At 43.9% G+C, this 24,632-nt stretch overlaps 2 protein-coding genes across 13 annotated transcripts in view; one reads left to right on the plus strand and one right to left on the minus strand.

Annotated features, from left to right (window-relative positions):
- Positions 1-1,821: 1,821 nt before the first annotated feature.
- Positions 1,822-9,362, minus strand: POLE3 (DNA polymerase epsilon 3, accessory subunit). Of its 11 annotated transcripts, none has more exons than XM_030535874.1 (5): positions 9,315-9,362; positions 8,417-8,498; positions 5,242-5,327; positions 3,983-4,101; positions 1,822-3,471 (listed from the first exon to the last, which is right to left on the minus strand). In XM_030535874.1, exons 2-5 carry the CDS (start codon positions 8,480-8,482, stop codon positions 3,311-3,313), a joined length of 432 nt encoding a protein of 143 aa, XP_030391734.1. In that variant the 5' UTR covers positions 8,483-8,498; positions 9,315-9,362; the 3' UTR covers positions 1,822-3,310. The 11 variants fall into 11 exon arrangements, with proteins under 11 accessions (XP_030391734.1, XP_030391739.1, XP_030391741.1 ...); XM_030535879.1 differs by having other exon boundaries at positions 8,417-8,492; positions 9,290-9,354; XM_030535881.1 differs by having other exon boundaries at positions 9,290-9,341.
- Positions 9,363-9,460: 98 nt separating this feature from the next.
- C16H9orf43 (chromosome 16 C9orf43 homolog) overlaps positions 9,461-24,632 on the plus strand; it is a 32,598-nt gene continuing 17,426 nt past the window's right edge. For both annotated transcript variants that reach the window (XM_030535664.1, XM_030535665.1), the window contains exons 1-5: positions 9,461-9,518; positions 12,219-12,447; positions 17,732-17,909; positions 19,522-19,621; positions 22,632-22,765. In XM_030535664.1, the coding sequence (XP_030391524.1) occupies positions 12,282-12,447; positions 17,732-17,909; positions 19,522-19,621; positions 22,632-22,765 (578 nt within the window). In that variant the 5' untranslated portion in view covers positions 9,461-9,518; positions 12,219-12,281. The remainder of the gene's footprint in view (positions 9,519-12,218; positions 12,448-17,731; positions 17,910-19,521; positions 19,622-22,631; positions 22,766-24,632) is intronic.

Genomic DNA, 24,632 nt, shown 5'->3' on the forward strand with positions numbered 1-24,632 from the left:
AAGCACCATCTGCTGACAAGTCCAGGAACACCATGAATAAGCAGAGGGATAGTCCTTTCCCTACTGGTCTTACTAAAGAAACAGCCTAACAACTATCTAGGCTCCCATGCCGAAGGAAGTGAATTCAAGCACACCAAAGCTGAAGCAGAGCTGATGGTGGCCTGCCTCCCCCCTGAGGGAGTTTGCACCCCCTTTGTTCCCCATTGAGGGGTTCTGTTGGACCCTTGGCTGCTTCAGGATTCCCAGACAGCAGCAGCTGTAGCTCTTCTGCAGGTGGGAAGTAGGTTGCAACCTTTCTCTCAGCCCTCGCTGCCATGATCCAACCCTTGGTAGCCCCCAGAGTGGATTCCTGCTAGGCACTCTCTAGCAGGTTCCCTATGAGGAAGTGTCAGAAATAGCATCTGCACTTGGACTGGAAAGGTTCTGCATAGATCTTGACTCTTGCTGGAGCAAGTAACAGTCCTGGATAAGCCTTCAAGAAGGTCCCATCTCCTGCAAAGACAAGTTTCACCCTAGTGGTAGCTTAGTGCCAAAGGAGCAGAGTTGGTGAGAGCACTCAAGGTCCCAGAGCATGATACAATCTTTTTAGGTATCCTACAACCAGAACATTAAATGTTTTGAAAATAAGGATCAAGACCTTGAATGCGATGCAGTATTCTACGGGAAGCCAGCATAGCAAGCAACGGACAAGGATGATGTACTCCTAATACACTGTGTTGCTGAGGAGACACTGACACCTCTTGTACCAGCCAGAGTTCATACTTTCTAGCCTCCAAAACTGTATTGCTGTAATCAAGCTGGGAGGCAGCAGCTTGTCTGCTATTGAGGCTAGGTCAGCACCTAGAACGTTGGCCAGAAGACTGCAACCCAACCAGAGAGAGAATTAATCTGTTGCAGATGTGGATACAAGGGCTCTCAGCAACAGCAGAGTGTTGTAGTACTTCTGGCTAGCAGGCTGACTGGTTACGTTGTGAGCAGGTGTCTTGGACTGGTGTAAACCACATTGTAGTTACTAGCTTTTTGAAACCTCACCTTCTTCCAGCAAGCATCGCCTCAGCCTTAGTAGGGGATTCCGTGAGCAAAGCATTCTGGTGACAGAGATGCAGTCAGGTGAATAAGGACTGTAGGGCCACCCTCTACCCAACATCCCTTCACTTCCTTGCTTTAGTTCCATGGTTTGACTGAATCCAAACTGTGAAGGGTCTAGGACAGTGTTTCTCTATCTGTGGAGCAGCACTCTGACAGTTTAGGAAGGCAACAATCCAGTCTCTGGTCTCAAAAAGGTTGAGAAACATGGACTAGATTTTCTGCACAAGCTCAGTGAGATGAAAGGCCTCTCAAATGAGTGTCTTATCCACTGCAGTATCGGATATGCTGATGAGGGTCTCACTCAGTCTTGTTGAAGCTATTCCACTTTAACAATCAATTGGGCCAAAACCAGAGTCATTCTACAGTCTGGAGCATTCACCTGAGAAGCAGGTGATCCTTGTTCAAATCCCTTTGCACCAGGCAGAAAGAGGAATTGAACTAGGGTCTCCTACATCCTGCGGGAGTTCCCTGGCTGCAGGTTTTATGGAGTCTTCTTCCTCCTGATTTACTCCTTTTAACACGCCAAGTCCCTTTATGGATCCAAGCCCCCATGACTGGCTCATGGCAGAAGTCTGATGACATGCTCAGTTAAAACCACTCCTCTTATCATCTACTCCTTTAGCAAATTTATGTGAGGCTGGCACCTGTCTTTGGCTACATGGGCAGTTTATGGTTGTGTAACTGAAAATAGCTTATATTATTACTGTCTGGAGGAAGTAAGCACTGGACCCATTTCCACAGAGAACTTGGCTTTTATTTAAATAAAATATTGTTCCTTCCCAAGAGGAGATGGAGCTCAAGTATGTATTACAAGAGAAAAACAGAGCTGCGAGGATGATCTCCTTGTATAACTGAACACCTTTACAGAGACAGTCACACCTTCAGTTGTTTTCAATGTGTAGTCCTGCAGCAGCTGAATAACAGATCTTTGCTGATTGTCAGATAGTGACTTCCTCCACCTGGGATCTGCATGTAGGAGTTATCACAGCCCTAGCAATGTGAGGGCAGCATAGCTCCTGCAATGTTTGCAGTGTGTGTATTGCTCCAGCAGAAGTGAAAAAAAGTTGTGCTGCTTCATACAAGCACTCACTCATGTTTTAACTGGTAGATGAACAGAGCCAGTGAAATTTTTAACAATTTTAAACTTATTTCAAATTTTTCCAACTTTCCTTTGTCAGATTTTAGTTTAGGTCAAATAGCTGAGTTAAGTTCTTCTTTAAAGACCACACAGAACTAGCTTATTAAAGGATGAGCTCCTCCCAGGACGTACCTTCTCCACATGTAAACGGGGAAGGTGTTCAGGAGCAAGACCTCAAGTACAGAAAGGAAATAGGAAAAACAATTAGATTGGGATGACGCTTCCTTTAAACTTCCATAGGCCCGATCCACATTACCTTGGGAAATAGTTTGCCAGCAACTCAATCCAAACCTTCCCCCAGCATCACAGTTGGGACACAGTTAAGCTTTCCTAGCAGTTACTTTTCTTTCAGGTATTTTTATAAAAACCCTGCCAGGCTCTCAGTATTTTTTAAAAACAAAAATAAGCACTTATGGTGTTAAGTTATGTTACAGAAGCACAGTACAGTCCTTTGAATTTGACTGATCCTGAGCAGAAGAGTGAGTCCTTTGGAGAGCTGATCCTTGTACAGTAGTATTGCCTACTGGGACTGTCAGTCACTTTGGAAAGAGAAGGCACGATCAGAATGAAAGGATCCAGCTAAGACAACCTCAATCCCCACTCATACAAAACCCTCATGTGCGCAGCATTCTAAACCATTATGGCACCTCTCTAACATATTACATGGAACCTAATGCAACAGGCCTAGGGCCTATTAAATTCAAACTCAGACCTAGTTAGCAAAAACAAACTTATTCAACACTTTTCTGTAGATTCTCCTGCACAGCTTTCTCTGTTGGAATCTCTGAAATTCCATTCTGCATCACAGAGCAAATCCAGTATTAAAGACCAGTCATGTAAATCAATCGATGGCTTTTCAGCATCTGGGGAAGACGTGGCCTTTCCACTACAGAAGCTGTGTTAGTCTCATCAGGGTGCACACCTACATCTGAGAATTAAAGCCAGAGCGATGGGCCCCAAAGGAACAACATGAAGCTTTGCTGGAAACTGGAAAACAAGAGGATACAAGAAGGTTGATTTACAGTATTTATATCCCTAGGAAGAGAGTCCAGGCCCATGTGCATGTCTGTCTCTCCAGGAAGCTCAGTTATCCACTTCTTCATCATCATTTTGTTCCTCCTCCTCCATCCGTTCATCATCATCATCATTCTCCTCCTCCCTGCTCTTGTCTTGTTCTTCAGAGTCTGCCTTCTTGTCTTTGTCTTTCCTTGCTTCTTTCTTGCCTTTTTGCTCACGCCTGTAAACTAACAGAACAAGAGAACTACAATTGGATACACGTGTGTCACTGTAGGGACAAGCTAGAGGTGGCTCCCATTCCTGCGACCCAGGCTCTCCCCTTGCTCTCCAGGCTTACAACAAATGGAGCACTGACCCTCTTGAGAGCAGGTACCCAACCTGTTATTTGAGTTATGGTGAGAGACCCCACAGGAAGTTATGTTAAGTGCTGCTAAGCAGAAAGATGGCAAGAAGGATACAGGAGCTCATGTGCATTACGGAGAACATAAGACTTCCTCTACACAGAAGTGATGGGGGAGATGGATTAGATGAGTCACCTTTGTGAAATTACATCATATCAGTTCTATTAAACTACATGTTCATATGGCCCCATAAAAATTGCAATGTCTGGCTTAAAAAATAAATAAATACATACATAAATGATAATTAAGGGAACATAAGAGCTGGATGTCCAAACTTCTGGGTAAATAGGACTCAACGTCATTAGGATTAATTTAATGTACAGTTAGACAACATTACCTTCCAATGATTCCTTTAAAGGGGCTATGAATCTCTGGAACTCCATTTCCTCCATGGCTGAGAGGACATCTCCAGCATTCAGTGTTTTCCTCTTCCCTTTCACTGCAAAGTTATTTGCACTAAAGAGAGGAAGAAGAATTGATATCAAAGAGCAAACCATCCCCAACTACGGGCTGTTTAAAGGGACAACACAATCACAGTCCTCAGAAATGTTTAATCACTATCATAAGCAATACCTAGGATGACTGACCAAGAATCTAACTATGACAGAATAAAGAAAAAAATCACCTTTGTTTACATTGTGTATTTATGTGTATCTAGTCTGTTGCATTGTTTCCCTGTATAGTCAGGGAGTTTTCCATTTATGTGGGTTTTTCACACATGTAACAAGAGAGAAAATACATATTTAAATCTGGTTCTAAAACTATTAAAAGTGGCAGGGTGATTCAAGGACACAGTAACAAATATGTAGTTACTACAAGTGTAGTTGAATTCATTTTTTAAAAGTTGACTAGTATTCAGTTTGATGGTATACCTTTTATTATTACATTTTAAAGATGTTTGAATTTCAACTGCTATAGATTTAAACAGAGAATTTAGGTGCAGGAGGAAGCTAAACCCTTTAAACTTGAATGAGTAATTTAATATACATGATGAAACATGCCTAGTTAGTTCCTACATTGCTTAGGTTAACACTCAGAAGGGAAGTCGTAAGGCTATAATGAGTTCACATACCCCAAGAACAAGGAGCCCGTATGTAAATTAATGTTTGCTATAAAAAGGCTCTAATTTTATGATCATTGTTTTCTGAAAAAATGATAAAATGTAGTGATAAAGGTAAATCAAGTGTGATGGTTCAGGACACAAGGTGATCACTGAAGGCGACAGGAAGTAATCCACCACCACCTCTGTAGGCTCCCAGGATATATATACTGGGCAAATACCTGAGGGCATTACGAAGCAGCAAATACTGGCCACTGACACGGAAGCAAAGCATTTGCTCTGTTGATTTATTGCTAGCCCCTCTCTGAAAGTTAGCATGGCAGCATGCTAATTAAGAAACTAATTATGAACATAAGATATTACACAAAGGTCACATTACAAACTAAAACCAGATGAAATTTTACAATGCCTCATGTACATGAATGATAAACATGCCTTTCATTACAGCTACTGCAAAAATTCTCTCCAAGAGAGCCAACAAAAAGGCTAGCTACAGATCAGATGGTCCATTGGATCAGGTCACCAGTGATGCTTACCATGATGTCGCATACAACACAAACACACTTGCAGCTCGAGATATTGCACTCCGAGCTTCTTTGGAAATGTTTACTCCATCAGGAAGCTGGGAAAAAAGAAATGTCATTATCAGATGAAATTCAAGCCATGTGGATCTGGAGGCTATCGAGTCCTGTCTGAAAGGACTGAAAGCCACCAGTTCAGTCAAGCCATTCAGAGTGTTTGCAGTCAACAATAAATGTGAGAAAATGAATTTTCTGTAGTATTTTAATGAATCCTAATGTGTGCCCCAGTTTCCCTCTGTACTTTGCCCTGTTACCCAGTAGAGGGAAAAGTATTAAGTCTGGGGCAGTGCAGATGATCAGATGTAGGGGGTGGTCACCTTCTTGTTTGGGCTACAGTGAATAGGGTCACAAGGAATTGTCTGGACCCTGCTGAAGGTGAATCCCAAAGAGACAATGGAAAAGCCCCAACGACCACAACAATGACACTGAGGAAATAGCAACAAAGAGAAAGGGGTTTCCCCTGGATCTCTCAGCAGAGAAGCTGAACAGAGACCCCAGCAATAGAACAAAGGACTGACACATGACCAGCAGAGGATAAGGCTGGACTTCTGGTTCTGGAAGAGGCTGGCTGCTCTCTCCTAGATGTCACTAAAGAGTGAGAGGGAGACAAAGCCTGAAATGGAGTTCACTGCACCTTGGCTAGTGAATTGCTCTGGTTTGACCAGAATGGACTATGCTTTAACCTTTTACTCTGTTTTGAAAATGCTGCCTGGGTGTTAATACAAATACCGGAGAGGTGCATTAGTCCCTGAAGAGTGTACAAGTCTCTAACCAGGAGTCTATGTCAGCTGGACTTGCTAGGCAGAGCTCACAGTGTGAAGCAGGGGTGCTGGAGCAGACACACAGTCTAGGACAGGGGTTCTCAAACTGGGAGTCACGAGGTTATTATATGGGGAGTTGCAAGCTGTCAGCCTCCACCCCATACCCCACTTTGCCTCCAGCATTTATAATGGTGTTAAATATATAAACAAGTGTTTTCAATTGATAAGGGGGGTTGCACTCAGAGGCTTGCTATGTGAAAGGGGTCACCAGTACAAAAGTTTGAGAACCATTGGTCTAGGAGGTGGTGAGGCTGCATGGCTTACCCTGAAGGATGAGCGAGACCCCTTGGAGTCTGACACATTAAAGGGGTTCCTTCAAGAACCTATTTAAAAGCTGGAGCACAGCACAGATCCATGACATAAGGCTAGAAGAATGCTGCTGCATAGATAATTGTCCTAACCCATTGCTCTGACTATGTCACCCATTTCTTTGTATTCCTCCACTGGCTCCCCCTTCTCTAGTGTTTCAATCATAAGATGCTTATCTTCACTTTCAAGGCCCTTAACAATCCCAACCCTACCTATCATTTCTTATTTGCTACTGAGATGTTGGCTCTCACCTCTGATCGGCCCACGATACCAGCCTCCCTCATGCACTTGTTAAATGTTCAAATGAGCCCCTTTGGTGCTTTTTCCCTGCTGCCCCTCATGCCTGGGAGGAGCTCCCCGCTAAATATCTGCAAAGCCACCTCATTATCCTCCTTTAAACCCTTCCTCAAAACTCTCCTTTGCCAGGATGCCTACAAAAACCCTAACAATGAGTGAACCTGTCACGACGCCCAATATTATCCTATTGTTTCCTTGTACTCCTCCATCTGCCTATATCCACCTCTTGTCTTAGGCTGTGAGCTCTTTGGGACAAGACCTTCTTTTTGTTCTGTGTTTGTACAGCAACTAGCACATTGGGATCCTGGCCCATGACTTGGACTCCTAGGCACCACAATAATACAAATAATAATATTCCAGATACATCTAATGTCTAAGTACAACAAGAAACTGGATAACTGAATGGGCTAAGCCGGGTCAAGAACATAGCCAGAAGACAGAGAGAAAGTAACTTTTGTAGTAGCAGTGGTCTTGGCCTCTGCCTCAATCTTAGTCCATTTAATTGTTTCCAAATCCCTAACATAGAAGGATATTCTCATAATGTGCAGCATCCATCTATTGATCCCTCTTGGTCTTTTGGCTAAGATCATGCTTAGCATCAATTTAATAACTGAGATATATTGTATCTCATTTGCTGGCAAGGAACTGGACTTATCTAGTAGCTATTTTCCTTCTTTACTCTGCTCTTATTTGGGAGCTGGTTCAAGCATATACAATATTGTCAGTGCTCTGTAAATTATAAGAAATTTACAACTGTGTATCTTAGGATTTTCTATGATTTCCCATTACCATAGTGTGTGGCTGTGCAGAATCCAAATGTTTTCCAGCACTCTGAATTATTTCAGGTTCATGGTAAATGTGGCAATGGATGAAATATTAGATACTGGGGAAAGGGGGGAAAAAAGGGGGGGAGGAAAGCAGCATGGGCGATAAGTAGGAAAAAATCCTTTTATCCAGTACAGTTTCTGTCAGAAAAGAGAGTCTCTCTTCCATCTCAATAGGCAGTCAACTTGTTCTTTTGCCAGCTCAGATAAAGTTTGCTTGGCATTAAATAGAACACAAATCTTTAATTTAAATACAAAAATATTTTATGGCAGATTATTTAAAGAAGTAGAACCACTGCATCCAGCAAATGACATCTCTCTCACACCAGCTAAAGCTGAAAACAAAATGCAAGATTTTGCACTTGGGATAGTTGGAAACAACCAAGAATTTGCTACTTTGAGCCCCTTATAAAACTACAACTTAAAAAACAAAACATTTCCACCTGAAAATGCTTTACCTACTACTCTAAAAAATAATATATACAAGAAAGATTATAGAAAAGTATTTCTCTATTTTTCCTTATCTACCTTGAGCATTTGACAGCACTGGGCATAAAAAATTTCATATTACCATGAGTAGTCAGATTTCCCTGTTTGAGTAGGTCTCTCTCAAACCAACAAGGGGCAGAAAAAACGTTTAAAAAAAAAAGGCGACCGTAAACCCACAAGAATTGTCAGGGCTTTTTTTAAGTAAATGATTAGATTTCAAGTTGACAACTTTCCTGTTAAACTGTTCTATCATCTGCAACACAAAAGGAGATTTAAAAATTACATAGTATAGGGCCCAGTTTCTGTAGAACAGGCACATTTTACTCCTTTAAGGTTTTCTGTCTTCACGTCAATCTTCTTGCACACTTCTATATCTCTGATAATACTCACTGCTTCTTTAATTATCCGAGTGATGACAGCATTGGGCAAGTTCAAGTCCTCTGGTCTTTCTGCCATCTTTGAACACCTAGAACCGAAATGAGAACTAGTGATCAGATATTTTTTCTTCTGAGCAGCTCTGCTTATAAAACAACACTTGTCTCACTATTACAGTAGTTATAAGTAGCTCTGCTATGTAAAGTGTACTCAGCAGCTCTGCCCGTGTTTAGTCGGGCATCTGCCTATCAATGAGATAATGTCTGTACCACTCTTCATTCCTGTTATCTCTGCAGAACCAAGAGGACATTGACTCCCTGGATTTCTTTTTCTTAACTTCCTGTGAATTGTCAACAGAGATATTAACTCAGTGGCAATCACTTACACCTGAGTAAAACCCACCACAACACTGGGGCTACTCAGCTGTCAGCAAGCGCAGGAGCTGCAGGATCTGTATGACTGGGGAGGAGGAAAAGGCAGGAAAGAGCCCGGCTTGGTTCTCAGACCCGAGGGAGTCTGCAGGGCTGGCAATTAGCCAAGCCGCCTGCTGACTTGTCAGCTGAGCAGATCTGGAACCTCAGCGCGCCAGTGACAGCAGAGCTGCGCTTTAGGGCGGGCGTTACAGGGAAATATGTTGCCAGTTTCCCTCCAGCCCTAGGGGAGCTGCTCCCTCCCGCCGCCGCCGGGCACTGGGGGCAGCGCGAACGTTACCCGCCACCAGCCTATTAACGGACACCCGGGGGGGGGGGTCAGTGGGAATCACAGCCCCGCCCGGGCCGCGGGAAGGGGCGGCAGGCGGGCAGGGGAGGCCGCACGGCGGGGGCTCACTCTGGGAGCGGACGGGGGGAGGAGTCCGGCGGTGCCCGCTCCCTCGCGCCCCGCACTCACGGGGCAGGGCAGCTGCCGGCCGCGCGCAGACGAAAGGCCCCGCGAACTGAACCGCGCGCCCAACCCTTGACCTCTCACCTCTGACCCTCCCAGCATGCAGTGCGCGGGCGACAAACTTCCCCATTCCCGAGATGCGCCGCGGCAGCTTCCGTCTCCGCCCCTTCCCTGAGCGTCTGCTGTTGCCTGGTAACGCGCCCGAGCGGGCGAGAGACGCTGCGGCCGCGGGCAGGTGAGGGGCAGCCTGGGCCGGAGCGCCGCGCACGCTGGGCGGGAGCAGGGGCAGAGTTGCTGGGCGGCTGGTGCTCTGGGTGCCCTCAGTGCCGTCATGTTCTGTGGGTCCGCAGTTTCCCGGCGGTGCGTCCGTGGTGTCACTTGCCCAGGAGGCGGGTGGAGAATATGGTTCTAATGCCTGAGCTCCGCCCCAGCTGTGTGTGTTCAGCGAGATGATCCAGTGCCCTCACACCCCACCCCACGTGCTTCTTTGCCTCCCTGCAATCCCCCCTCACATGGCAGCGTAAGAGCGGGGTGATGCCAGAGCTGATGCACTGGAAGCTTTTTATTCCTGAACAGGAAGGGAGGACCCTCCCCTTATCCTGCCTATTGCAAAAATACACATTCTGGAGACTTGCTAGTCACAGAGTGCTCACACAAACACATCCCAGTATCAAGGGATACCCAAACATCCCAGTATCAAGGATGGTACAAAAACATTACCCAAGGATAACAGGAACACACTTACCCTCCTAAAAATGAGATCAGAATAACAGTACATAATATAGATGTACAAGACGATGGGTAATAATTACCTACGTCAGGGGCAGTACTAACTTGTTTGTATCGGGGTATAAAAAGTATTTCAGAGGGAGTATCTTTGTCTAGTCTTAGAGAGGAACGGAAAGTCCCGCTGTTCACTGAGCTGGTCCATTGCTACGGGCATACATGTATTAGTTGTCTGGTAGAGTCTGCAGGATACTAGTACCATGCTTTGTTGACAATAAACCTACCTGGATGCCTTTGTCACTTAACAGATCTTGTGGTCATTGGGTGGTTCGCTCAAGGTCTGCCATGCCAGCTATCTGCGCAGGGCAGCACACATAGGGAACACACACACACAGCCAAACATCTATCAACATCTAACCACACCCTTATAGTTCCCAAAGTCTATTGTCTTTATCTCAAGAGCAGCTTCCTGGGGTGCTGATTCTCTCCCCTGGTGTGATCACTAAACTGCCTCCTCCTTCGTTTGTCAGCTTGATGGCTTTGTTTACTGTATATATAAATAGACTTTCATTGTCCTCTGCCTGGAATCAAGCTGCTCATACAGGTAAATGCATGTTCCTTTGTCTAGGGCAGGCTTAGTTCATGCACTGCCTCCCAAGCACATTTTAATTACATATTTCTAGCACACACATATAACTCTTTGTACACAAGCCGTTCATACATCATGCAATGATGTTCAGGACCAGCGTGTTACCAGTGTACATGTGATACCTTATACAATATCTTTTAGATACATATTATGACAACGGTATGTTGGGAATTGTGATGGGTTCGGTCACAGAGACCCCCTTGGGACTGTCACCTGATATGCTGAATTTACCTCTGAGCCCATTTTGTCTCCCAGCTTGGGACTTCAAAACCCTGTCTTATTGAGCCAGACACACTAGCCTCCTGCAAAACAGACGCAGGTCTGGTCCACACCCCAAAGCTGCAGACTTTAACCAAAAACTGCTCAGCAGGTCATCTATTTCCAGCACCCAGACACCCAGTTCCCAATGGGAACGAAACCCCAAATAAATCTGGTTTACTCTGTATAAAACTTATACAGGGTAAACTCATAAACTGTCCACCCTCTGTAACACTGAAAGAGAGATGCACAGCTGTTTGCTCCCCCAGATATTAATCATTTACTCTGGGTTTATCAATAAACAAAAGTGATTTTATTAAGTACCAAAAGTAGAATTTAAGTGGTTCCAAGTAATAACAGACAGAACAAAGTAAGTTTCCTAGCAGAATAAAACAAAACATACAAGTCTAAGCTTAATACATTAAGAAACCGATTACAGGTAAATCTCACCCTCGGAGATGTTCCAGTAAGCTTGTTTTACAGACTAGACTCCTTCCTAGTCTGGGCCCTATCCTTTCCCCGGCACAGTCCTTGTTAGTTCCAGCAGGCATCTTAGATGAAAAGCAGGGACTTTCTCATGACTGAGACCCTCCTTGTCCTGCTCCACCTCCCCTTATAGCTTTGGCACAAGGCGGGAATCCTTTGTCTTTCTGAGTCTCCACCCCTCATTCTAAATGGAAAAGCACAAGTTTAAGATGGATTCCAGTGTCAGGTGACATGGTCACATATCACTGTAAGACCTCATTTTTCATTACCCACGGGCTGGCATACGCATACACAGGCAGGCTTGCAGGTAAACACAGCCATTGTCCTAGTCAATGGGAGCCATCAAGGTTCTAAACCACCATTAATTGCCTTCACTTTGCATAATTACAGTAGGACCTCAGAGTTATACTTCATATTTCTAGTTTCAGATACAAGAATGATACATTCATACAAATAGGATGGATATATTCAGTAGGTTATAACCTTTGTAATTACACCTTACAAGACCCTTTTTGCATAATGCATATTCCAGTTACATCATATTCACATTCAGTGCAACGTCACAGGGGTAATGAGTGTGTCAGACCTGATGTGAGTTACAGTATGATGAGCCCTCTGCCAGTTGGCATTGGGGGGCTCCCAGGGTCACAGTCACCAAACTGTCCCAATCAGTCCCTACAGTTGGTGCATATGAAGACAACCCAGGATATAGATGGGAAATTATGACCACTTCTTGTGTCGTTATTTTATGGCAATCTAGATGATTCTTGTTCTTGTTAACATTTCTCACTGTGCTCAATTCTTCTGTTTTTGCAGAGCATTCAGACATACAGTATTGCCATTTTACTGCTATTCATTAATGTCTGGGTGGTTGCAAAGATGGTGACTGCAGATGACAGCCAGTGGGATGAAACCATCTGTGACATGGCTGTGTGCCAACACCCACAGTGCTGGGACACTATAAGGAGGATTGAACAGGGACTTCCTCGAATCCGTTTAAGAAACTTTGACTCACTCTGCAGGGCTTCTTCTTCGGAAAGCAAAGGTAAAACCAGTGACCAAGGCCCTGTCTTTTCTAGGAGGAAAAAGATTTATTCTGAACTCGAGTTAGCCAACTTCAGGGACAATCCTACTGCAGTCAAGGCAGTTTGTAGTTTTCACACAAGTTAAGTCAAGTTAAAGACTATTCATCGTTTTTTTAAGCTAGAAAGGATCATCTACTGTGTCCTCCTGCATAACACTTGCCATAAAATTTCACCATCACCCTTATGTTGAACCCAATAACTTGTGTTGACTAAAGCATATTTTCGAGAAAGGCATTTAAGTCTTGATTTGAAGACATCAGGATACAGAGATAGAGAATCCACAACTTCTCTTGGTAGTTTATTCCAATCACCCTCAATGTTAAATGTATGTGTCTAATTTGAATTTGTCTGATTTAAATGTACAGCCATTGGTTCTTGTTATGCCCTTCTCTGCTAGATTAAATAATCCTTTAGTACAGAGGTCCCAAAACTGTGGGACATGCCCCCTTGTGGGGAGGTCGGTCGGGGGCGCCTAGACAAAAATGAGAATAACTCCAGGTCATTCTCTTCTTTAAGTTTCATCTAATAGAGATTCAGTTCTGCCTGGAATATCATGCCAGCTGGAGGCCTCTGCCTTAGGCTGCTCTCCCAGCTGGCAGCACCAAGCAGTTACACCTACCCCAGCCTACCCCTTGCTCCCATGGCTCATGAATCCTGGACAGTAGTAAGGAGCAGTTCAACTATAGGTTGAACAAGTGCAGAATGGTGGTAGAATGTGCCTCTGGATGTTTAAAAGCTCACTGGCGCTGTTTGCTGACTAGGCTGTTTGCGATTACATTAGAAGAGCACAGCAAGGTGCGCTGCGCATCACAGAGGCTTTGAAAACCAGTTTCATGACTGGCCAGGCTTCAGTGTGACAGTTGTGTGTGTTTCTCCTTGATGCAAACCCACCCCCTTTGTTGATTTTAATTCCCTGTAAGCCATGCCGTGAGTCGCCCCTCCCTCCATGAGAGCAACGGCAGACAATCGTTTCACGCCTTTTTTCCTCAGACACCATACCACGGCAAGCATGGAGCTCACTCAGATCACGGCGGCATATATGAGCACTGTAAACACCACGTGCGTTATCCTGAAGTATATGCAGCACCCGAAACTTCAAAAGCAGGTGAGGAGGCGAGGGCAGCATGGTGACGAGAGTGATGAAGACACGGACACAGAGTTCTCTCAAAGCACAGGCCCTGGTAATTTGGACATCATGGTGTTAATGGGGCAGGTTCATGCCGTGGAACGCCGATTTTGGGCTCGGGAAACAAGCACAGACTGGTGGGACCGCATAACATTGCAGGTCTGCGATGATTCCCAGTGGCTGCAAAACTTTTGCTTGTGTAAGGGTACTTTCATGGAACTTTGTGAATTGCTTTCCCTCGCCCTGAACCGCAAGAATACCAAGATGAGAGCAGCCTACAGAGTTCACAAGCGAGTGGCGATAGCCCTCTGGAAGCTTGCAACGCCAGACAGCTACCGGCAAGTCAGGAATCAATTTGGAGTAGGCAAATCAACTGTAGAGGCTGCTGTGATCCAAGTAGCCAACGCGATCACTGAGCTGCTGCTATCAGGCGTAGTGACTCTGGGAAATGTGCAGGTCATAGTGGATGACTTTGCTGCAATGGGATTCCCTAACTGTGGTGGGGCAATAGATGGAACGCACATCCCTATCTTGGGACCAGACCACCAAGGTAGCCAGTACATAAACCGAAAGGGGTACTTTTCAATGGTGCTGCAAGTACTGGTGCATCACAAGGGACATTTCACCAACATCAACGTGGGATGGCCGGGAAAGGTACATGATGCTCGCATCTTTAGGAACTCTGGCCTGTGTGAACTGCTATAGCAAGGGACTTACTTTCCAGACCAGAAAATAACCGGTGTGGATGTTGAAATGCCTATAGTTATCCTTGTGGACCCAGCCTACCCCTTAATGCCATGGCTCATGAAGCCGTACACAGGCACCTGGGACAGTAGACAGGAGCAGTTCAACTATAGGCTGAGCAAGTGCAGAATGTGCATTTGGAGGTTTAAAAGCATGCTGACACAGTTTACTGACTTGTTTAGACCTCAGTTAAACCAATATTCCCATCGTTATTACTGCTTGCTGTGTGTGCCACAATATCTGTGAGAGAGGGCAGACATTTATGGCGGGGTAGGAGGTTGAGGCAAATCGCCTGGCTGCTGATTACGTGCAGCCAGACACCAGGGCAGTTATAAGAGCACAGCAGGGTGCGCTGCACATTAGAGAAGCTTTGAAAACCAGTTTCTTGACTGGCCAGGCTACGGTGTGAAAATTCTGTTTGTTTCTTCTTGATGAAAACCCTCCCTGTTTGTTCACTCTACTTCCCTGTAAGCCAACCGCCCTCCCCTCCCCTCTTTGATCTCTGCTTGCAGAGGCAATAAAGTCATTGCTGTTTCAAATTCATGGATTCTTTATTAATTTGTCACACAAATGGGGGGATAACTGCCAAGGTAGCCTGGGAGGGGTGGGGGAGGAGGGAAGCACTGGTTGGGATGGTGGAGGAGGGGAGGAGGGAAGGACAAGGCCACACTACACTTCAAAACTTATTGAATGCCAGCCTTCTGTTGCTTGCGCAGTCCTCTGGGGTGGAGTGGTTGGAGACCCCTCCCCCCCGTGTTCTTGGGCATCTGGGTGAGGAGGCTTCACTGAGATGTCCCTGGAGGATTTCCGCTCCATCCCCATACCCGTTAACAGACTTTTCCAGTAGCTATACTGGCCGCCAATGCATCCCAAATCTTCAGGGCAAATTAATCATTAAACATGCTTGCTTTTAAACCATGTATTATATTTACAAAGGTACTTTCACCAAAGGTTCCTTCTCCATCTTCAAGGTCCGGGAGCCTGCATTGGGTGGGTTGGGAGGGTATTAGAGCCAGGGTGAAAAACAGTTTCTGGCTGTCAGGGAAAATGGTTTCTCCGCTTGCTTGCTGTGCGCTATCTTCAACCTCCTCCTCCTCGTCCCCAAAATCCACATCCCTGTTGCATGAGAATCCATTGATGGAGTCCACGCACAGGGGTGGGGTAGTTGTAGGGGTACCCCCTAGAATGGCATGCAGCTCATCATAGAAACAGCATGTCTGGGGCTCTGACCCGGAGCAGCCGTTTGCCTCTCTGGTTCTTTGGTAGGCTTGCCTGAGCTCCTTAAGTTTCACGCGGCAGTGCTGCGGGTCCCTGTTATAGCTTCTGTCCTTCATGCCCTTGGAGATTTTTTCAAATATTCCAGCATTTCATCTTTTGGAACAGAGTTCGGATAGCACAGATTCGTCTCCCCATACAGTGATCAGATCCAGTACCTCCCATTCGGTCCATGCTGGAGCTCTTTTGCGATTCTGGGACTCCATGGTCACCTGTGCTGATGAGCTCTGCACAGTCACCTGTGCTGATCAGCTTGCCACGCTGGCCAAACAGGAAATGAAATTCAGAAGTTCGCAGGGCTCTTCCTATCTACCTGGCCAGTGCATCTGAGTTGAGAGTGCTGTCCAGAGCGGTCACAATGGAGCACTCTGGGATAGCTCCCAGAGGCCAATACCGTCAAATTGCATCCACACTATCCCAAATTTAACCCAGCAGGGTCGATTTCAGCGCTAATCCCCTCATCGGGGAGGAGTATAGAAATCGATTTTAAGAGCCCTTTAAGTCGACAAAAATGGCTTCATTGTGTGGATGGGTGCAGGGTTAAATTGATCTAACACTGCTAAATTCAACCTAAACTTGTAGTGTAGACCAGGGCTGAGGATCACATTAGCCCTTTTTGCCACAGCATTGCACTGGGTGGTTATGTTGAATTTTTTGTGCACACTGACCCCTAAATCCTTTTCAGAGGCATTCTTTTTCAGAATCACTCCTATCCAGGACATCCCCAGTTCTGTAGGTACTGCCTGTATTCTTTTTACATGTATGACTTTGCATTTGACTGTGTTAAAATATACTTTGTTTGAATGAGCCCATCTTACTAAGCGATCCAGATTGCTCTCTATGACTGCCCTGTTCTCCTCATATTTATCATTTCACCAATATTTGTGTCATCTGCATATTTTACAGAGGGAGCTCAGTCTTTAACTCCACCTGCTAACTCATGTACAAACTGCAAACTGCCTCCTCGTCACTAGGATTTCACCTTATGTTAGCTAGTGAGTTAAGAATACGCTTTTTTCTTAATGAAGGCACATTTCAAGAGACTCAGTTTATCAGCTCTGAAGGAAAACCTCCAGCTCTTCTATCTTTCCTTGCATTGCCTGCCAGTTTTAAATATGTACATGTAATATATTCATATTTAGAATATATTATGAATATACTGAGGTTACTGATCCTGCTCATGGTTCACATGTATAACTCACTTATTGTCCTTGTACTGCCCCCGCCCCCACCTGGAATTGACCTCAGCTAGCTACACTGAGGTAAAAACTACCTCCACTTTGTGTCTGCTAGGATTTTACATCAGGGCAGCTATCTTGATGCAAAAAGGCATATTGTTTTTGCAATGAAGACAAAGCCACTAAGGCCAAAATCGTGTTTAACAGCATGCTAGTTAAAATGTGTTAGTTCACATGTTTTCTAACAGATTGCATGTTTCCAATTAGACAAGACTGGGTAAGAGACATCTACCCAGGTGCTGCAGGAAGTGCTGTTGGATTCAGTGTTGGCATTTTCCCCTTAGAGTCAGTACTGAGCCAGTATCCCACTATGGTTTTGGGGATTTCTATAATAATGTCTTTCACATGAGAGGTAAAACTGAGGTCTTGACCACTTGTGGTTATTAAAGATCCCCTCACTCTTTTTCTGTAAGAAGGAGATATTAAACTTGGTGTCTTGGCCAAATTCCAATGAAGCAATGAAATTCAACATCCCTAAAAGTTCCCACTGCAGTTAGATTTGTATTATCTCCATATCCTCTGTAGTATTGCTCTGCACTGTTAAATAGCTGCAGAGGTGGCTGCACTTAGGTGGTGGGTTAAGTTACTGTGACATGTTCCCTACCTTTCTGGTCTGGGAGTTAGTGGGGTTGTGTAGCTTAATTAACTATTGTTTGTAATGTATTTTGAGATCTGAGGGAAGGCTGAGTATTAATTATTTTATAATCAGTTACTAATAAACTAGGCTAACAGGACACTGACAAGGCTGTAATAATATCTAAAATGGGCAGTATACAGTTAGAGCTAAATGGTCCCACTGACTGTAGAATTCTGTAACATCACATCCTCAGTGTTCACAGTGTCTTTGCTTTTAATTTTTAGATGAATTACCAACACTGAAGATTATAAACTTCCCCAGCAATTGCTCTCCCCGAGGAAGGATCAGATGTTCCAATTGTAACCGAACTATTTCCACCTTCACTGCACTTGAGACCTCTTTCTCTCCTTCTCTGTATGAAACTTCAGACTATGACTTCTCTGACCGAAATTCTGAAGTCAGGTGAATTGGTGCTGAGTTCCAATCTCTGGGTGACTTTTGAAGGTTGTCAGTATTCCCAGGACTAAAAGTCTGTAGCAGAATGATGGCACCCTTGTTTTTCTGACAGAGGCTGAGAAGAATATTAGTGTTTTCGAGATTGCAGTTGCCATGAGGAATGGAGCATATCACCTTCTGTGCTTTATACATTGCAGAGCAAAGTGTGCGTGCTTTTGGCCCGATTCTGCAAATAATTACACATATGCTGAACTTTACTCATGTGAGTTGACCCACTGATTTCAATGTAAGCACATGCATTAGTTTGTACAATCAGGGCTTAAGAAATAAATGTATTTAAAAGATCAGATTGGTCTTCTGGAATATAGGATATATTGTTACTAAATATTCATATTGTTCATATCAGTGCCAGGTCCCCCTTGTGCGAGGCACTGCACAAATCCACAGAAAGACAGTCCCTCCCACAAAGAGCTTACAACATAGACCAAAAAACCCAAAACAAATTAAAAGGTGTGGAAAAGGGATACTCATACAATCCAAGCCCTTGATCTGTACATGTTAAACTTTATGTACTGAGAGTAGTTCCCATTGACTTCAGTGGGACTAATTAACTATGTAAAGTCAAGCATGTGGGTTACTACTCACAAGACCAATGCCCAAGACCCGGTTCTGTCACCAAAATTGGAATTTTCACCCTTACCTTGGCATTTCCTAATTTTTGAATGCTTTCCCTCTCAAGCTCAGGGCAAGGTTAACCTTTATCTTTCCATAGATTTCCTTTTTTCCTTTTAGAAAGGAAAAAAAAAACACCCAGGAAGGAAGATAATTTCCAGAGTAATCTGCAAGTTTCTTGATCTGGAATGAGTTGGCTTGGCCCTCCTGAACACCATCCTCCTTAACTGAGGCCTTCTAAACTGAGGCCAGCTGTGACCAAGGCCTCCAAATCCAGCTGTTTCAGCATCAAAGTTTAGAGCACATTAGCCACCCAGAGTTTAAATCAATCCAAAGCTTTAGTGCTTCTTAGAGCATCATGATAAACTGAGCTACCTGTTGAGAGGGATCGTAAAACCCTGAAATTCTACTGGATGGGTGGCATTTCCTGTATGATATACAAAAGAGAACACAAGGCAGCTGCACCAACACAGAGAGTTAAGGAGGAGCTGTCCACTGTAACTGAATTTCCTGAACATCTTGAGCGCGTGCATTGTTGCCACTGCATTAATCCTAGTTGTGTTAACCGTGCTTAAAAAGTGCATTGAAGAGGAAAAGTTCAGTATAATAGATAAATAGATTCCAAAGCCAGAATGGACCATTGTGATCACTAGTCTGACCTCCTTTATAACACAGATCATAGAACTTCCCCAAAATAGTTCCTAGACCAGATCTTTCAGAAGAACCTCCAATTTTGATTTTAAAATTGTCAGTGATGGAGAATCTACCACTTGAGCCCTGCAAATCTGATTTGTATCTGCGGACGATGTTTGCAGATCACATGCAATACAAATTTTGTATCCACACAGAGCTCTATCTACCACAACCTTAATAGCAGCTAGTGTCCTTTGCATGCTGTTAGTTTATATTAGTCTCACTGTGATTTTGGTTTGTGCCTATATTTCAGTTCAGAAAGAACTCATTTCCCAGGACTGAACTCCGCGGTAGAGTCATGCACGATCCCACAGACAGAGATGAACTTCACCTACTTGAATAGAGTTGGAAATGTGAGTGATTTAAATGGGAGAAAGTTGAGTGGTTGCAAGGATCTCCTTTTTATAAAACGCAAGGCTAACCTTAGAGCTTCTGGTAAGTTGCCAATGGAGCCCTCAGCTGGACACTATTTGGGCACTCTTGTGTTATGTCACAGAGAAAAGCAGCATCTCGCAGTGTGGCTGATATTTAGGTATATGTCTGTAAATGGCCATTTCACTGCACACAAAGAAAAAATATTTCCATCAATAATAACTGAAATTTACAGAAAGGGAAAGAAAGAAAATGCTGCTTGAGAACTTAGTTTGATTTAAGGATATTTATATTATATATTTTGACATGTGATGTTGACATTTTGTGTTTTAGTGATTATAAATTCACAAATGATCTGGAAAAAGGGGTAAACAGTGAGGTGGCAAAAGTTTCAGGTGATACAAAACTACATAAGATAGGTAAGTCCCAGGCAGACTGCGAAGAGCTACAAAAGGATCTCACAAAACTGGGTGACCGGGCAACAAAATGGCAGATGAAATTCAGTGTTGATAAATGCAAAGTAATGCAGATTGGAAAACATAATCCCAACTCTCTATATAAAATGATGGGGTCTAAATTAGCTGTTACTACTCAAGAGATCTTGGCATCAGTGTGGATAGTTCTCTAAAACATCCACTCAATGTGCAGTGGCAGGCAAAAAAGAGAACAGAATGTTGGGGATCATTAAGAAAGAGATAATAAGACAGAAAATATCATATTGCCTCTATATAAATCCATGTTACGCCCACAACTTGAATACTGCGTGCAGATGTCGTTGCCCCATCTTAAAAAACTATTTATTGAACTTGGAAAAGGTTCAGAAAAGGGCAACAAAAATGATTAGGGATATGGAATGGCTGCCATGTGAGGAGAGATTAATAAGACTGGGACTTTTCAGCTTGGAAAAGAGATGACTAAGGGGGGGATATGATTGAGGTCTATAAAATCATGACTGATGTGGAGAGAGTAAATCAGGAAGTGTTATTTACTCCTTCTCATAACACAAGAACTAGGGGCCACAAAACAAAATTAATAGGCAGCTGGTTTAAAACAAACAAAAGGAAGTTGTTGTTTTTTCACACAACGCACAGTCAACCTGTGGAACTCTTTGCCAGAGGATGTTGTGAAGGCCAAGACTATTACAGAGTTAAAAAAAGAACTAGATAAATTTGTGGAGGATAGGTCCATCAATGGCTATTAGCTAGGATGGTTAGAGATAGTGTCCTTAGCCTCAGTTTGCCAGAAACTGGGAATGAGTTACAGGGGATGGATCACTTGATGATTCCCTGTTCTGTTCATTCCTGCTGGGGCACCTGGCATTGGCCACTGTTGAAAGACAGGATACTGGATTAGATGGACCCTTGGTCTGACCCAGTATGACCGTTCTTATTTTTTAAATCCTTTATTTTTTTAATATCAAAGTCTGTCATTAAATAATCATCTAATCCCACCCCCAATTGTCTTACCCCCCATAATTTCCTTTAACTGTGAACATTTAAATCAATAAAAATAGATTTTTTTTCTTAAAACCCATAATTTTATGCAGCTTTGAAAATTGAAATTGATACAAAATTTTAAAATGCTTAAATACTCATTGATATAACCCATCTATTTAAAAAAAAAATCCAATTCTGCCAAGCCTACAGCTGTTTATTGGTTTACATCCAATAATGGAAATTGATTCTGTGACTTTTTTGGTGGAGAAGAGAGTTGGTGCAGTCTTTGCAATTATTCACTTTGAAATTATGCTCTGGGAAATCCAGCTAAGCAAACTCTCTTCCTTTAAAACAGCTCTAAACACCTCCAATGTATTGATTCCTGTCCTCATGTGGGAGGTGATGCTTGAGGCAAGGCTTTTGATGGAGGGCTGGGAAAGTGCTCTAATGTTCCTATCCAAATCTTGTTCTACAGCCCTCAAAAGGATCTTCCTGCAAAACCAGGGAGACTGGGATTTGGTATTTTTTATATAAAAAACAAGCAGAGCTTTTAGCATGTTTTCTTTTTAAAGTTATGACATGCAATCATAGAATATCAGGGTTGGAAGGGACCTCAGGAGGTCACCTAGTGCAACCCCCTGACAGATTTTTACCCCAGGTCCCTAAATGGCCACCCTCAAAGATTAAACAACCCTGGGTTTGGCAGGCCAATGCTCAAACCACTGAGCTATCCCTTTCCCCTCCTTTGATCTTATCAAAGAGAGCAAAAGGCATAAGTACTTTCCCTTTGCAGTTCCCCTTTAATATTGCCCAGAGAGCCTTACATTTACTTGATTCCTCTCATTCACATTGCATCTGGCTAGCTAGTTTTTTGGGTTTAATAATAATTCACCTGGCTCACCTGGATTGATCGGTCTTCAGCTGTCATTAAGACTGCACCGATCACAACACATCCACCATTCTTCTCGCATTCTTGCCTTTCTTCTCCACATTCATCTGAAATGTTTAACACTGTCATCTTCCCATCTTCTTGGAGGCCAACCAGGTGGTCTTTTCTGTTCTCACGGGCACAGGGTTTTAATAATTAAAACTTTTTATTTGCATATGCCTTTCATCCCAAAGCCACTTTGCAGACTTTAGAAGGATTATTCATCCGCTGCAGTCACCTCTTGGATGGAATGCAGCAACTGTTTTCCTCCAGAAATACTACCCAACAGATAGAGTTTTTAGGAGGGGAAATGAAGAATGATTTCTCATGGAGAAATGAAATTACAGGATGAATTTTAAGGCAGCAGAATATAATTATTTACCTTAGACTTTGACTAGGCCACCAGGATTAACATTCTGTCTCTTGTGACAAGTGCCTCCGAATCTTTAATGAGCACAAGTGATTTGGCCATTTTTTTATAGTTATCTCATGTAAAAGAAAACAACAATGTAATACTTGGCACCTGCAGTAGTCCGGTGACCCCACAGCACCATTGGCATTGGCTCAGTACTGGCTCAGGGAAGAGAACCTCTACAAGTGACTAATCATACCATGTTTATTTCGTAGCTCCAAGTGATGGATCTCAGTGAGGTTGCAGCTCTCAAGCAGGACTACCATCCAGACAGTGGAAATTTGATTGTTAAATGGATCCCAAATATACGCAAAAAATCTCAGCGGCCTGAGGTGGAAGCAGTAACAGAGTAAGTACCATAGTGATAAATGCAATATACGCTGGGAGAGTCCTCCTAAGAGTCACTAGCTGAAGGTCACATAGTTGCCCCTATTTTCCATAAAACAGAACACAGGGCAGTCCCCTTACCCAGAGTTGTCGCCTGCAGAGGCACCACATCTCTGTGTACAATGCTCTCTGCTTGGCTCAAGATGGAGCATGTAGTCTTTGCTGGTCATATCCCAGCTTTAATACAGAGGTGAGTATTGTAGAAGTTCACATGCTGCACTTGGAACATCCAGCTGCACTTGGAACATCCAGGCCAGAGTTGAGCAAAATGTTGCATCAAAATCACATGGATAGCAGGTTTCAGTAATAATCCAACATCAGTAGTGTTGTAGCTCACAAACCTTAGTTGCTGCAGCCTCAGCTGTGAGGCTGTGAAGGAAATGGGACAGAATTGTGTTAAAAATTAGTTTGAATCCTACTAATGGCAAATTAGAGCTGATGCAGAAATTTGAGAGGCTGGGAAGAGCCCTCCAGGCACATGCTGTATGTGAATGCCCCACTCTGGCTTTTGCACTATACTCCATCCTTCTCCAGAAGTAAGTCTACATGAGTCTCACTCATGCTTTTAGCCTCAATCACTGTTCCTCAGTTTCAGGTCTTTCTCTCTCTCTTTAGCACAGAGGGGCAGGATCTAACATACAAGGGCTGAGTTTTCATAGCTGCCTAAGGGATTTGGATGCCCATTTCCCATTAAATTTAATGAGGACTGGGCATCTAAAGCCTTCAGGTGGCCTGGTAAATCTCAACCAAGCTTTCTAGTCAAGAGCACAGGCCACATTCCGATATCAGTTACTGGCGTCTGTGGTATAAGTGAGATTAGAGTCTGGCCTCAGTCTTCAGGAGCTACTTTACAGTCATTTCTGTTGGATTAATGAGTGTGTTCATAGTACTTTCGTGTTCATCATACAATGTCAGTGATTTAAGAACAGACCCCCATTTGGGTGAGATTCTTGGGCTGGTACAATGATTTATACACAGACAAAATAGTCATCAGGGGTGCATGCATCAGAGGGATATGTAGTTTGCATATTTGTGTAACTAATCACTAGAATAGACATGGCCTGAAATCCCCAGGGTGAAATTCACTTGTGATGGAGAGGGGAGACTTCAGGCAGACGTCTCTCATGTGTGAGGTGCTGCACTACCTGAATGCCTCCGAGGACTGCATGCCAGCTCTGAACAGGCTGGCACATAAGGCAATATTGAGTTGGGGCAGGGACACAGGATTCATGAATACACACATCTAGAGTGTCCCTAATGCCTAGCAGCCACTCGTACAATCTATGAACTGGAATGACTGTGCAGGAGCTGCCCCGCCCAGCCACTCGTACCTGTTGGGCTGTGGAGGTGGTTGCCAGACTCCCAATGTAGTTATTTGTTTAGGTTCTCTTGTTGTCAGCCCAGCCCAGCCGTAGTTTCCCCAGTACTACTTAGCCACCAGCCGTTCTTACCCCCCATGATATACTCTCCACAGGCTGGAGCTCCTTCGCACATGGGGGAACTGAGTCAGGTCTTTAAGTCCAAGAAGTCTGGCTTGGACACCTTGCCTAGTCTCTCCTCTTTTTCTTAAGACTCTCATTAGGCTGGAATTTGACTTCTGATCAGTGGGTACTTGTCGTTGAACATCACAGAATTAGCCCTTGTCCCCAGAATCTGTGCTATTTTACAGAGTGTAAGAGTCTGGAATTCAAACCCAGACACCCCTCTTTTGTAGTACACAGTGTCTCCACCAGGCTCTTATGTTTAGGCATGATGCCTGTTAACCCTTTCAGACATATTTGTTGCTAGTTTTATTCCGTTGTCTCTCACTTTGGGACTAGGGAGAGAGG

The sequence above is a fragment of the Gopherus evgoodei genome, chromosome 16, assembly GCF_007399415.2.
Source record: "Gopherus evgoodei ecotype Sinaloan lineage chromosome 16, rGopEvg1_v1.p, whole genome shotgun sequence".
Lineage (NCBI taxonomy): Eukaryota > Metazoa > Chordata > Testudines > Testudinidae > Gopherus > Gopherus evgoodei.

Coding starts and splice junctions, on each gene's coding strand:
- POLE3 (XM_030535874.1), bottom strand. CDS start 8,482: ATGGCAGAAAGACCAGAGGACTTGAACTTGCCCAATGCTGTCATCACT. Junction 5,328..8,416: donor CTCGGATAATTAAAGAAGCA/GTGAGTATTATC, acceptor CTTTTTTCCCAG/CTTCCTGATGGAGTAAACAT. Junction 4,102..5,241: donor GTGTTGTATGCGACATCATG/GTAAGCATCACT, acceptor TCCTCTCTTTAG/TGCAAATAACTTTGCAGTGA.